The sequence below is a fragment of the Microtus oregoni genome, unplaced genomic scaffold, assembly GCF_018167655.1.
Source record: "Microtus oregoni isolate MIOR12 unplaced genomic scaffold, Mior012 000021F_ref0000039, whole genome shotgun sequence".
NCBI lineage: Eukaryota > Metazoa > Chordata > Mammalia > Rodentia > Cricetidae > Microtus > Microtus oregoni.
Window position 1 is genome coordinate 5,541,171 of NW_024543080.1, and position 15,071 is coordinate 5,556,241.

Genomic DNA, 15,071 nt, shown 5'->3' on the forward strand with positions numbered 1-15,071 from the left:
GATTCTTGGCTACATAGTGAATTTTTGGATAGGCCTGAGCTACAAGAAACCCTGCTCCTAAAATTTAATCTTCAAATACCAACATGCTGAATTCCCTTCTATGCAAAGTTTTAAAAAATATTTAAAACTTTCTGCAAAAGAGAAACAGACTTGACATGTCATCTGCTGTCATGTTTGACGTTTGCTTTTTTCTGTATGTAAAACATCATACCGTTACTTTATATCTAGGTTATGGTGCTAAAATTGAAACAAGTAATTCAAACACTTAAGATAATACAACTCAGGATTTATTATTCTGTTATAACTTAAAGCTTAATAATTATTTCTTCTCAGAGGAAAGGTATTCTTCTGTATCATGGTCCTATAGAGATTCTCACTCATGGGTATGAAGGGAGAGTGAGGAGTTGACAGGCAGAAAAACTTTCCTAGGGCAGCCCATCAGTTGAGGCCTGGTAGAGGGGGATGGGGAAGTGAACAGAGATGCTCCAGCAGGGCACTGTGGGTAAAGAATGCATGCACCCTTTGCTGGAACCAGACTTGGACCTGTAACCCCCAGTCCTCAAAGAAGCAGAGTAAACCCTTCAAGCCACCTCACCACCTCACCCCCACCCCCACTCCACTTCCTGGGTGACTGAGCAACTCTGCTTCGGCTTTAAACCATTAAGACAAAGTCACGTCTGCTAATTCCGTACCTATCCTCGGCGTTTAAAGTGGAACAAAAGCTAATGGGGAGTCTTTCGGTGTCACTCGGATCTGACTGGTCATGGTTCCATATGGTGTCATTTTTAAATGTAAACAATGTTGCTGTAGCTGTCTAAGGAAGCTGACTGTCATCTCCCTACTCTAAGAGCTCCTACAGGCTCCACCTTGTATTTGCCCAGTTGGTTAGTTTCTCTCCGCCATAGTCCATACCTCAGTCTCAGCCCAACCAACCAACTACCCAGGGACAATCAATCCCTCAAGTAATGTGTCAGCACAAACCAGTCAGTGCAACAAGGGAAAAGTCCCAGCTCCCGAGAAACATTTCAGCATGCATACATCTTTCTACACTTTGGACAAAAGCCACACTAGCAACTCTGAGGAACTCTGATGGCTACAAATGGAATCACACTGCCTTTGAATTATGCAGTGTGCTCTCCTGCCTTAGCCTCGCGCACATTCCAAGCTTTTTTGCACAGCGAGTCAGTGAATCCCCCACCACCCGTGAACCACTTTATCCTCACGGCCAGTCTGCAGGAATCTATTGCTGCACTCTTCCCAGCGAGTAACTTCCCTGTTCTCTACCAACACAAACTTCCACTCCACCACTGTGTCCACAGGCAGGAAGACAGAATGAGACCACAGCCCGTCCTTGCAATAGTGGAGAGGGATGTATGTGCTCCAGCCCCCAAGATTCTCATGGTCTCCGGTTACTGCAATGAACTGCACATCGGTGCTTGTGGTGTAGTGCACCTGGAACTGGATGCGGACCTGCTGACGGTCCAGAGACACCGCCTTCCCGTCTGCATCCCAGCCTCTTCCTCCCACAAGAGTGCTTCTGCCATCATCCATTCCCTGACTTAGGCCCTCGAGACTGCCACCCAAACCAACATCCCCCCATGATGAGTGCCTCGACACCACCTCCCAGTCCTCGGGGCCTGCCGGGTCCTGACCGGCTGCTTTGGCTCTGTCCCTGAGGAGGCTGCAGGAGGGTAGCTTCTCCGCTGTGCCCCCAGCTGTTTCTTGTCCTTTGCTGGGTCTCCATTCTCCTACGTGAGCTTCCGGCCTTTGATTCTTTAACTCTTCTGGGTTGGCCCTGGAGTGCGTGTCTGGACTCTTTCCAGCAAGAACATTCTCTCTGGCATTGCCCCAGTCTGCTCCAGCATTCTGCAGTCTCTGTGTTTCCTGCAGGTTACCAAGCTCTTTGGTCTCGGAAATCAAATGTCCATTGCTTTCTTGAAGCTGCTCTGAGAGAGGAAAGTGTGGCAACGTTAGGTGGGGCTCACAAAGGAAAACTGAGAAAATCGATTGCTGTTATCTTTGTTTCTATGTGTAGTTCAGGTTCCTGTAGAACTCAAGTACCCATTTGCACCTTCCCAACATTGCTTTAAGAGCATGCGTGGGGAGCCCACAATGAAAACAGGCAGGAAGTCTCAGTGCACACCCTGCGAGACAATGAAGTGGCAAGCTGCAAAGTCTCCCACAGGCCAGACCAAGTTGGCAAGGCTCCAAAGTTAAATCGCTTGACTCCTTCATTAAAAAAGGGGGAAAAAATGCTGTCCAGGGGTTGGGCAAGAGTTTAGCAGAAGGCCCAGCCACAGGCACAATGGCTTTTGTGGGAAAAGGACTGCATGCTACTCGGCACCTTAGTGTACATCTGTGCTCCCTGGAAGTGAGTGCAGGCCAGGGGCCACCTCTGGAAACAGAGCAGTCAGGAACACCAAGTGTGACTGAGTAGAGTCCGGGTGGGGTGGGGGTGGGGGAACTTGAGGGGAGAGAAATCTCCTCAAAGACACATGAGGTTTTCCCACCCACTGCCCCACTGCACACTTTAAAAAACTGTTCTTAGAAACCCACAATCCAAGTCCCCTAAAGACTTGCTTTCTTTCCTGGCTACCTCAATAGTTCGCCAAGTCTGACTCCTACACTCAGCACGAGAGGAGGGGGGCACCCTTGCTTCATTTGTGAGCTTCGGAGACATCAACGAATGTTGCTCTCAATTTCCAATTTTCAGCTTAAAACATGAGGCTGGCCTTCGGGAACAGAAGAAAACAGACGAACCGTTTATCGAAAATCAGCCGTGGGAAAGATTCTCACAAATGACCACCACTAAAAATAAGTTCTGCCAGGCGGGCGACGGCGGTTTGCCAAAAAAAAAAAAAAAAAAAAAAAAAAAAAAAAAAAAAAAAAAGGCGCAGGAAGCTAACTAAGGCTTTGTGCCGGTGCGCAATGCCTGGTGCGGGGTCTCTAGAATGTAGATCTAAATTTATATGACAATCAGAGTTTGGTCCCCCAGTAGGCCGCCTGGGCTGCTGTAAGTGCACACACGGCTAGCGCACAGCCCTGGCTGACGTGACTTTCATTACCCACATCTAAGCTGGATTTTACTTTCCTGAAGAACTATCCAGACAGTAGTAAGCGAGTGCTCAACGCTCACTAGCCCCAAACTCAGATCTAACGAAGGGTGTGGGGTGTCAGGGCTTGAAGCTAGGGACTGAGACTCGGAGAATGTCCCTCCCAGCTCCATAGGAGACTGAGGAGAGTTGTGAGAAGCCTCGCACACTGCGCCAAGCGCCGCCAGGCGGAGGAGCCGGTGCCCGCTGCCCGCTGCCCGCTGCACAGGAGCTGGGCGCGGCCTCTGGAGGACCCACGTGCCTTCTCCAGGACACTACAGCCCGGGAAGGCGACAGACCCGAGGAGGGTTCAGTCCCAGGTCGAGGAAGTTGGTCCATCAGAACCCACCTGGAGAGCTTCAGGGGGCTTTCATTTCCCCTTCCCCAGTGAACTTCAGAACCCGGGCACGTGTTCCCCGAGCCCAGGGGGGAGGAAGAATACCTGGTTTGAAGACCAGCACCCGCTCGGAAGGTCCAGGGCTCAGGCCGCCACTGCCACCACCACCCGGACCGCCTCCCGGAGCCGCAGCCTCCCCTGGAGGTGCGTCCTTTTGCGGCTCCGCACCCCCGTCTTTCCCCGGGGCCCCAGGATCGCTCCGCAGCAGCCAGAAAATAAGCGCTCCCGCCAGACCCCCACCGACCAGCAGGGCGGACCAGACGGCGCCCATGGCTGAGAGGCTGCGGGAGACTACGGCCCCCGGACCAGGGCTCGGCTCACCCGCACGGCCACACCCACCCCGCCCGCCCCAGCCTTTTACGGGTCCACGATAGCCAGCCCAGACCGGCCCCGCCCCGCGCCCCGCCCTGCAGCGCGTAGCTTGCTGAATTCCCATCGACCTCCCCAATCCTCCCCCCACCCCAGGCTTCCCACGCCGGGGTCCCGCTTCAGTGGATCTTACACCAGCACTGAGCCTGGGCAAGGGACTCCGGGAGCTCAGAGGCGCCAGAGGGCTTAGGGACCAGGACTCTCGCTCGGCCGGCCGTTAGCACACGCTGGGGTAGAGAGAGCGGGTGGGGGGTGGGGGGAGCGTGGAGGCCTAGAGGAAGCGCCACTCCCGCCCACAGCTGCACCTCGCCTTCCTGAACACCTTTGTACTATCTACTTAAAGGCCCACCACCGCAACCAATCCCTTTCCTTCTTGATTCTCCTACTCCCTCCTTTTCAAGAGTCCAGACTAGCCTAGAACTCTATCTATCTAAGGCTGGTCTCAAACTCTAGAGATTCTCCTGATTCTGCTTCTCAAGTGCAGGGTTACACTTTTTGCCTCGTGTGTTACTATGCAATGAACATCCACCCATCTGAACTGGATTTTGTACAGGGATGGAGCCCCGGCAAGTAAATCCTATCGAGTATCGTACATTCAAAGTGTTTTGTGAATGAACTTAAAATCATCCTCACACACTAGAAGTCCTATGAAGGAAGATTCTGACCACACTGCTCTACTTATCTGCACATTTCCTTCAGGTTAATGAGCCAAGGATTTTTGTTTCTGGGGGCTTTCCCTTAAACCCATCCTCCCACATCCCTCTGCTAAGGCCACAGCTGGAAGCTCTGTGCCTTGGAGCTATTGCTAACCAGGGAGGATCCTCTGGGAGGACAAATTACCCCCCACTTTGTCTTGCTGGGATCAACCTCCTGGTCGGTTGCTCCTCTCTTGGTTCAGGCTGCAGCTCCTAAGATAGAAGGTAGGTAGGTAGAGAAAGCAGCAATAAAGCAACTCCTGATTTATTATTAAATTAGTGAACATTAAACTGAAATACTGCCGCACCCAAAGACGAGAGCATCACTCTGCCCTCATGGGAGAAGTTTCTTGTGGTCGATGGTAACTGACACAGACACCCACAACTGGACCGTGTGTAGAGGTGAGAGAGTCTGGAGCACTCGCCCGAAATGGGATGGCTTTATTAAACCCCTCCCTTCAAGGCTCAGGGATCTCTGTGTGAGAGGAGGGAGAAATATTCTAAGATGGTGGGTGACTCCAAGGAAACAGTGTCTTGCAGACACAACAGGGCTTGAGGCATTCATGCGCTCACAGAGATCGTGACAGCATCAGCAACACCTGCCCAGGTGCAAAGCCGACAGACTCCCAGCATTGAGAGGAGGAAGTGAGCACAAAGTCCCTCCCTAACCCAGAAGTGGTTTGCAACTGGTACCTGCCGGAAAGAGAAAAGCGGTTTCTCCAATGGAGCATCACTCTTATGCTACACTTAATTTTTGGAACTTGTCTCCTCCTCCTTTAGCTCACAAGTCCCTCAGAGGTCAGAGCATTTCGTTCTTTGTATTCCACAAAATGCCAAGGCTATCATGTAATACACCTTTTTATTGTTGCTTTTTATTGAGTGCCTAATTGATGTAATTGATGCTGGCCCCTGACTGGTGCTTCATCAGGATTAGCTCATGCAACGCCTTCAGAGGCGAGATCTGCTCAAGGTCATCCAGGGGGTAGCCGACCAGGATAGGATTTGAACCCAGCATCCTGACCCCAGGACCCCAGCTCTGAACCTCTAGCTACCCCAAATCCTGATGGTGGTTAAACCATATCCACATTTCAAGACATGCATTTTAGAAGGAGACTTATACTTCAGGGAATATTCCAGCACGAGGCTGAAGTCGCTGGTTTCTAATTCCTCTCTCTCGCCAAGCCCTGGCTCTCTGGGGGCGTACCCACCAGCACCTGTCCATTTCTGTCACACTCTGTGCCTGTGCCTCCACATGGCATTCACCGCAGGCAAACCCTCTCCGAAGATCTGTCACATTGGAGCCTCCCAGCCTCAGGTTTCACAGAGACATTTTCCAACTGGAACTCTTTGCGAACTCTGACTCATCCCGGCACCTGGCTGGACTCCAGGCTGAGTGGCTCAGAACTGATGAAACCTTTAGAAATGGAGAAACCGTGTTGGAAATGCCACTGTATAGAGAAATAGCTCGCTGTATAGAGAAGGAGGCGGGGAAGGCCGGGTTCCTTGTGCTGCATTGGACAGTAGGTGTCAGGTGGAATAAAAATCCCAAATGAAAATGGTAAAAGTGCAAGGCTAAGGGGACAAAATCCAAGACTATCACTGTCACAGTGATAGTGCCTAAGGTAGGAGGTGATTTTAATATAATCACATCCAAGGGAGGGTGCTCGACAATGTTATCAGATAGGGGCAGGTAGCTGTGCTGTCTAGGAGACAGGGATTAGTACCCGGATACCCACCAAACTCTCACACACGGACAAGAAAACAACACAAGGGACTCTCTTTTCTTCACAACTGGACTGAGCAGACAGCAGGCACCCATGGGCTGAAGGAACAAATACAGAGATGCTTGAAGCCACTGGTAAGGAGAAAAAGGCAGATTCAAGGAAGGTGTCGGTGTCTATCCCAGAAACAAACAACAGCAAGAAGATGTGATGGGGCTTCTGGAAAAGCTAATGGGCACAGGCAGAAGCCTTGCATGAAAGGAACGATGCACGCATACCCTGCCCTCCACCCTCATCAGCATGCCAGGCCTGCAGGCCACCTGGCTACACGGGAAGGAGAAGATGACTCGGTGAAATGTGGTGAAGACCTGGAAAATACTGTGCATGTCCTACGAGGTGTCCAGAGTCCTGCACAGCAAAGTCTTCACAATGCCAGAGTCAACAAATACCAGGAGTGGCAGACAGAAGAAATTATCAAAATTAATGCAAAAAATGTCCAAAGGGCTTGGGGCTTTTCTGTTGCTGATAAGGGTTTGTTATTGTTTTTGCAGTGTTGGGCATTAGACCCCAAGCCTTGTGTGTGCTGGGTAAATGCTTGGACACTGAACACGCCCAGCTTGCTTCCTCCTGCCTTTCCTCCCTTCCTCCTCTCCCTCCTGACAAGAGAATGAGGTATCAGACAAACCATGTACAGTGTGGGGTGTGCCTTGCTGCCTGCTTCTCGTGCTATTCTCTAGACGTTCTTGGTCTCGCCCAATCGCAGCACCGTAAATCTTGTCCTGTATCATGGCCTGAATGAACACATTAAGCAAACATTTTTCTCCCGTGCTGCGTAACAGCACAGAAATCTCCCTAGAACTTCATTTCTTCACACTAGCGTGGGATCCAGGCTAGAAAGTGACTCAGACTCAGATCGGGTGATTCCGTCCACTGACCTTTCCTTAATCACAATTATTCCAGTGCATTTTCTCAATCCAAAGACTTGTGAATTCAAGAAACTATCTCTCTGCGCCCCATGACAACTGCCCCAACGTACAACAGGAGGAGAGTTACAGGACAGTGACCATAGGCAGTCCTGTTCAAACAGAGGGAGCTGGGGATGCTCGGGGGTCATGGTTCCCATAGCAGCTCTGAGAACCAGGCAAGGGAATGCTAGAGGTTGCTAGATTGGGACCCTGTGTAACACAACCTGCGAACCATCCTCCACAGCCTTGACTTGCTCTCCTGGTGCTGTGCTCTGCGGTCTCTGTGCTGTGATGGATGGAAACTCAGCTGAGCTCTCCTGACCTGCTCTGTGCCATTAGAGCCTGGAGATTCACAAGGCTCTTTTCACTTTCTGCTGCCTGTGACCCTTTAAAAGAGTCTGACCTGGAAGTATTTATGTCAGTCTTTGGGAAATGATCAACATTTTCTGTGAATCTTACTGGGTCCGCATCATTTTTCTGAAGGCAAACCATCAAAGGTTGGTGTAGAAGGTTCTTCTGTTCATGTGTTGCTTTCATTGGTTAATGAATAAAAAAAAACTGCTTTGGGCCTGATAGGGCAGAACTTAGGTAGGTGGAGAAGACGAACTGAATGCTGGGAGAAGGAAGGCAGAGGGGAGAAGCCATGGATCCTCTGCCCAAGATAGACACCGGTTAGAATCTCCAGTAAGCCACAGCCATGTGGCGATACACAGATTAGTGGAGATGGGTTAAACTAATATGGAAGAGTTAGCCAATAAGAAGTTAGAGCTAATAGCCAAGCAGTGCTTTAATTAATACAGTTTCTGTGTGGTTATTTTGGGTGTAAGCCAGCCAAGTGGCCAGGACAAACAAGCAGCCCCCTACCCCTGCAACAAAAGGTTTTTAAGTAAGTCCCCCACTTTCTTAAGCTTCTGCAGTCCAGACAAGCCAGGGCTGAGCCCAGCGGGAGTGATGCAGGCTGATGTGAGGATCTTTCTGAGGGCCACAGTAACCTGGGGACCCCCCCCCATTGGCTGCTGGGACCTCAATCTGCTTTGAGTTGGTACCCAAGATTTTCTCAGTTCAGTCCTTACTCCTCCCACGCTCAGACCCACATCTTACAGTTCCCCAGCACCTGTCCACGATCCTCCTTGGAATTGGGTTCAAGGACATCTAATCCCATCTTACTCTTTGCTTCCCAGCCAACTGGAACTAAAGCACTTTCCTTTACCACAGAAATCCCTCCCCCCCCCTCCACATCAGCAACAAGAAAGCCTCTTCAGCGTCCATGAAGACTCTGGAATAACTTGTGGAAACAGCTTTAAGAGAGGGGGAATCTTTATCCCTAACACACATCATAGCCTCAACCCTTACAATCGAATGTTCCATGGACAGGGTATCAACACACAAAGACGGTGAGGAATTTGGTAAGCTGGTTGGTGCGTACTGCCATTCCTAAAATGCAGTGCACACACTTCAGCTAAGTAGTTGATTCTTAAAGGTGATGAGTAAAAACTTCACCTCTTCCTAGCTAAACAGCTGAATATTATTCTCTCCAGCTAGTTCTATCTACTTCATCTGGGTTGGGAATACTATTGGATGCTGCGCTACTTAGCTTCCGTTTGGATTTTGGAGGCCAGAGTTACACTTGCTCCTAGCCCAGAGTCTGTGAAGTTATAGGAGGCCAGGTTTAGATGTGCTGTCTCAGCTCCTTCATTCAGTAGTCTGAGAAGCTGCCACCTTTGAGCTCACCATGTCCCTCAAGAAGGCATCCCAGCCCCCCTAAGCCCACAGAACCAGTGTGCTTGAAGCATTGGCAGCTGGCAGGACTCTGAATAGAGCTTCATCAAGTCCAGAAAGAGTGCTGGGCTGGTCACTCAATGTTCTGCAGCCGAGTCGCAAACTTGGCATCATAAAACTGTTCTCTTGGCTTTTCGCTGGGCCGTAGTTAAATGCAGCAGGCTGATCCGGAGACAGGTGGTAGCCATGTGACAGGTGCCCGTCATTGACCGGGTGGGGGTTATCTGATCCGCCAACCATGGACATCAGCTAACATTCAGTACGTGAGAGGGATGTGCCAAGGTGCGTTCCCTAATCCTCACCATGTCGCTGGGGATGGGGCTGTTGTTACTGAGATCATTCCTACTGGAGATGGGGCAGCTGGAGTGGGCAGGATAACAAAGTCTGTCCCTGGTCACCCAGCTGGTAAGTGCTAGCGGTCATTAGAACCCAGGATCCCTGCCGCAAAATCCCACACCTAATTACCTAATCATCTGGCTTCTTCAAGATTGAAGACACAATCCATTGCACCCGTGTTATTCCTAACACCACGATGTCTTCCACAGCCTACCTCTCTCCCCTCCTGGGATATTCTCGAAATCCAGCTTGTTAGGATTTATGGAACCTTCTCCTTTGTCTGCCAACACCTCGCCATGTCCAAGAGACACTGGACAGTTCCACAGCACAAATCCTGGTCAGGAGTGAAGCAGCCAGGTACCCCAGGATGTGGCGAGCATCCCAGCTTTCTCAAGTCCCCCAAGAATTCAGTACCCACAAATCAGCAGGAAGCAGTCTTGAAAGCTCGACGCCCTCATTTCCTTAACCTGCCATGCCTAACTCCTCGTTTTTTATTATAAGAAAAAGATGAGAATGTTATAATTATAACTATGCTGGCCTGCTCCCGTCACCTGGGTACCCTGTCCCTTTAAGAGACAAGCTCCATCCACTCCCAATCTCCCCCTTTCCACCTAGGCAAGATGGTCTCCATTCTCTTCCTCTCTTTCTCTTTCTCTTTCTCTTTCTTTCTCTCTCTCTCTCTTTCTGCTCTTCTTCTGAAAAGGCAGCTCCCTGCCTCCATCCTTTCCCTCTCATCTTTCCTCTCTCCCCCCACCATGCCCCTACCCTCCTAATACCCACTAAATAAACTCTCCATACCCAAGCTCTCTCCATGTAGCACTTACCAGGGTCTCCCACCCACCATGAGACCTGCCAGGATCCCTGGTGCCATAAATCATAACACAACTAGCTGACTAAAGGGTCAACATAATATGATGTTAACAATATTAGCCCACTACAGCTCAATTTCAGGACGGTGCTGAAAAATCAAGACAAATTTTCCAGAACTGTAAGCATTTTATCCTTCTGTGATTTGGATGTTCCCAGTTGTCACGGTCCAGCCTCAGTGGGTTCATACATTCCAGAGTAGGGGCAGGTGGACTAGAAATGTTAGGTAAAAAGAAAAGAGACAGAGAAGAAATAGACAGAGACACAGGACAGAGCCGGGAGGAACCCAGTGAACACTGACTGCACTGGCGTTTCTTTAGCATGCGCTGTATGTATCTATACCCTGAGTTAAGCATTCTGTTGTTTAGGCAGGACATGCAATGACCACATCCTAGGCCAAGCATCCTGTAGGTAACCACACCCAGGGTCAAATCTCCTGTCATATCCTTGAAGGAGCAAGAATAGGCCTGAACTCTCTGACCTTTGGTCAGTGTGGAACAGATTCACATCCATGGACTCCAACACTCAGTAAAACTTATGTTTAAATTAAGGGTCTGTTGTGAGGTTTTAAGAGGTTGGAAACACAATCAGACTAGAATTTAGAGACAGAACATTTGAGAGTTAATTGAGGCCATAAAACTGGGGTTCTAATCCTATATTTCTATGACTTTATTAGAATCAGGCTGATAGCCAGGCGTGGTGGTGCATGACTTTAATCCTAGCACTCAGGAGGCAGAGGCAGCCAGATCTTGAGTTCGAGGCCAGCTTGGTCCACAGGGTAAGTTCCAGGACAGCTAGGGCTGTTACACAGAGAAATCCTGCCTCAAAAGAAAAAAAAAAAAGAAAGAAAGAAAGAAAGAAAGAAAGAAAGAAAATAGACCTGAGCTATGCCGTCTTGGGATTCTACAGAGTTTCACTATCAAGAAGTACGTCATGAGATGTGACCACAAGGTCTTGAACTTCCCAGCCTTCATACCATGAGCCTGTGGCAATACCTTCTAAAGCACTGGAACTTTGCTGGGCCTCCCAGTCAGGGTTAATAATAATACAAGTGACTTAAGACTTGAGGCTGCTGTCCTACTGTGTGCCCAGTCTGTTTGTTTAACCCACCCCTAAAGAGAACAATGGAACAGCCAACCTTATTTGCCTTGGATTTCCCATGTAATCAACTTTTACTGCCGAAGCTAACGCATAGATGTAATCTTATGTATTCTTCCACACCCCTCACCCAGAGTAATGCACGTGTGTTTACATGTGTATCATGAGTACTATTATCTGGGCCACTTGGGGACAATAGGAACCAGTGACTTAATCTCTTATAAAACTGTTAAAGATTTCTGTAGTGTTCCTCACTCCTTCCCTATGAGATGTTTTCCATGCTGTTCAATAAATACAGAACAAAGCCTTCTGTCACAGACAGATACACACAGTCACACACAGACTCAGATTCAGACTCAGGCAACAGAGAGGATGGAAGACAGGGCACATGAAGTAGAGAATTCCAATCTGGGCTTGGTCATGATTAAATGGCGCCAAGGGGAAGGGCTTTCTTTCCCTAACGCCACACTGATGTGTTACTGGTGATGCAGAGCTTATTATCAATGCATTCAAGCTGACCTAATCTGGGTGCTTTGTGTGAGGAAGATGCAGTGTGTTTAATCCACTCACGAGCTGAATGAACTAGCTAAAAACTTTCCCCATTTGTGCAAACAAGCAGGGCAGGTCCTGCTGACCACTCTAGCTGAAATGAGAAATGACCCGTGATGCAGGAATGGCCAGTGGCTTAATTCTGTAGCTAGAGACTTGGCCGGACCAAGAAGACAAGGCTATCGACGGGGACGTTTGAGAGAAAGGGGAGAGGCATATGGAGACTCCTTTAGAATGATGGATCTAGAGGGTGGGAGACTCTTCACCTCTTTGTGACACAATCAAAAGGCTCCCCTCTACAGGAAGTATCCAATAATCAGTGAACAGCTGAGCCAATGGCTCGGCAGCAGCGTGTGCCGCTCTTGGAGACCTGTGTTCCGTTCCCAGCACCCACATGATGTAGCCCACAACCACCTGGAAGTCCAGTTCCAAGGGATCCCTCTCCTGGCCTTTGAAGGTACCTGTACTCAATTATATTATATATATTACATATATAATATTCAAATTTATATAATATAATTTTTAAGTATTGATTTATCTTCTATATTTCAGTCACTTTTATTTACAGACATTCTAGTATCGCCCAGTGACTCATGAACACAGACTACCTATGCGCTCGGCAACTTGGATTCTCCCTCATCACAGCCACTTTGGCTGCAGCTTCTGTTGGATGTTTAGCCATGTGCTGGCAAGTTTTGTGTCAGCATGCCACAAGCTAGAATCATTTGGTTTGGAAGAGGGAACCTCAGCTGAGAAAAAGCCCCGCCATATTGGTCTTTGGACAAGCCTGTAATGCATTTCCTTGATTGATGATCGATGTGGGAGGGTTACCCCTTGACTGTGGTCCTGGTCAGTAAAAGAAAGTAGACCGAACAAGCCAAGGAGTGTAAGCCAGTATGTGACATTCCTCCATGCCCTTCGCTTCCGCTCCTTCCTCAAGGTTGCTGCCCTGCTCGAGTTCCTGCCCCTGCTTCCCTTGGTGATAGAGTGTAACCTGAGTTAGAAACTGAAATGAGCCCTTTCTCCTTAAGCTGCTCTGATCTAGCTGTTTTATCACAGCAATAGAAACTCTAAGATAGCTGTCCCCCAACTGAAACCAGTCGTGGGAACCTGAAATGGACCAGGCCCGAGTGCAGCAAAGCCAGGGACAAGATATCGCTGGAAAGATGTGGATTCTCTCCAGAGTGGCACAGCTCATCACCAAATGCCAGAATCTGAAGACTGAATGCGAAACCCTGCCCAAGAAAGGACTGGGTGCCAAAACCCTGCCCAAGGTAGGACTGGGTGCCAAAACCCTGCCCAAAGGTAGGAATGAATGCCAAAACCCTGTCCAAAGGTAGGACTGAGTGCCAAAACGCTGCCCAAGGTAGGACTGGGTGCCAAAACCCTACCCAAGGTAGGACTGGGTGCCTCCTCCACTGGTTCTCAGCAAACCCATTTTCCTTTTGGTGCCACCTGTGGGCTTCCACATATGTGAGGCTATTGCATGAGTGCAACCATGAATGACTTTGGGAAATGTAACCCTCAGCTTTCTACCCTGTACAGTGGGAAGAACAGTAGAAGGGACCATAATGGCTGCGGATTGAAGTAGTCTTCAGCAGGAAGTAATGAGTTATCTTTTGCTCAGAGTTTCTCTGGGTTTAGATTTGCTAGCTTGCTTCACAGACATCCACCCACATCAACATTTATAGACTTACTGAGTGCTTATTCACCAGCAGGGCTTCCCACTCAACCGTGGCTCTAATGAAGAAACTTGTTTGATCTATTATCATCATCATCAACATCACTACCTGCATCATCATCATCATCGCCATCACCACCACCATCATCACCATAGTCATCACTATCATCATCTTCATCATCATCACTATCATCATCTTCATCATCACTATCATCATCACCATCACCATCATCATCTTCATTATCATCACCATCATCATCATCATCATCACCATCATCATCTTCATCATCATCACTATCATCTTCATCATCATCACTATCATCATCATCTTCATCATCATCATCGCCATCACCACCACCATCATCACCATAGTCATCACTATCATCATCTTCATCATCATCACTATCATCATCTTCATCATCACTATCACCATCTTCATCATCACTATCATCATCTTCAACATCACTATCATCATCTTCATCATCATCACTATCACCATCTTCATCACCATCACTATCATCATCACTATCACCATCTTCATCATCACCATCATCATCTTCATCATCATCACTATCATCGTCTTCATCATCATCACTATCATCATCTTCACCATCACTTGGTAATTTGGAAAAGAACAAGGTCTCAACCTTCAGACCACATCAGTCTAAAATTCCTGGCATTTCTTCTGTTGCGGCCTCTGGAGTTCTGGAATACAGTCAGGAGCTTTTATGCAAAGTGCAGAAATTATTTTTATAGTAAAGGAGAAAGCAATAGCTGGCACTACGGTGCCCACGGAAGCTTACTTCAGACTCAACCTTCACTTGAGAGACAATGCTTTTGAAGTGTAGTGCCATTGCACACTCGTACCTGTGCGTTCTGCACCCTCATGGTTAAAGAGAATTGAAAATATTCAAGCAATTTTTGTCCTTATTGAACACCAACCGAGTTTTTGTCCCTCTCATTACTCCCTAAGCAGCACAGTGTAACAACGATTTCTTAACTTGCATTGTGCTGTAACGTAGCGATGATTCCATGTGCAGGGCGGGCCATATGCAGTGTCATTGTGTGTAAGGGACTTGAGAGCAAGCAGATTTCAGAGAGACCTGGAGCCAGTGCCACCCAGACCCTGAGCAATGGCTGTCCACACTGAACCAACACCTACTCTTTGTCCTGTACTCCGGCTATGCAGGTCTGAGTGAGTGTGAGGGGTGACATCAGGAGCGCCCCCTTGATGACCACTGGAACAACTGTTCCTTAGCCCGGGGACTGAGCTGTGGGTATGAAAACTTGAGAAAAGTCACCCACCAGCAGAAAACAGCAATATTAGGATGGACTTGGCAGCAATCATCACTAACTGGGTTCATGAAGAACTGGAGAGAACATTCTGGTATCAGTGAAACTTCACCAATGAGGAAAACAATTGACGAGAGTCATGGAAATCAGAGGGGCCCTTGGGGTCCCACTGTGTCTAGTATTAAAAACTCCAGTGTAAAAATCATGGAGGCACAGGCGCTTTGCGGAT

The 15,071-nt window shown here is 48.7% G+C and overlaps 1 protein-coding gene across 1 annotated transcript; it reads right to left on the bottom strand.

Moving 5' to 3' along the window:
* Window positions 1-265: 265 nt before the first annotated feature.
* Stbd1 (starch binding domain 1) lies at window positions 266-3,770 on the bottom strand. Its single transcript, XM_041671470.1, has 2 exons — window positions 3,535-3,770; window positions 266-1,946 (listed from the first exon to the last, which is right to left on the bottom strand). The coding sequence occupies exons 1-2, from the start codon at window positions 3,758-3,760 to the stop codon at window positions 1,183-1,185; spliced, it is 990 nt and encodes a 329-aa protein (XP_041527404.1). The 5' UTR covers window positions 3,761-3,770; the 3' UTR covers window positions 266-1,182.
* Between the last annotated feature and the right edge of the window lie 11,301 nt (window positions 3,771-15,071).

Bases quoted from the DNA above. Each gene is read 5' to 3' on its own strand.
- Stbd1 (XM_041671470.1), bottom strand. From the start codon at position 3,760: ATGGGCGCCGTCTGGTCCGCCCTGCTGGTCGGTGGGGGTCTGGCGGGA. The intron at 1,947-3,534 runs GTATTCTTCCTC...TTCCTCTCTCAG, and splicing joins GGTGCTGGTCTTCAAACCAG to AGCAGCTTCAAGAAAGCAAT.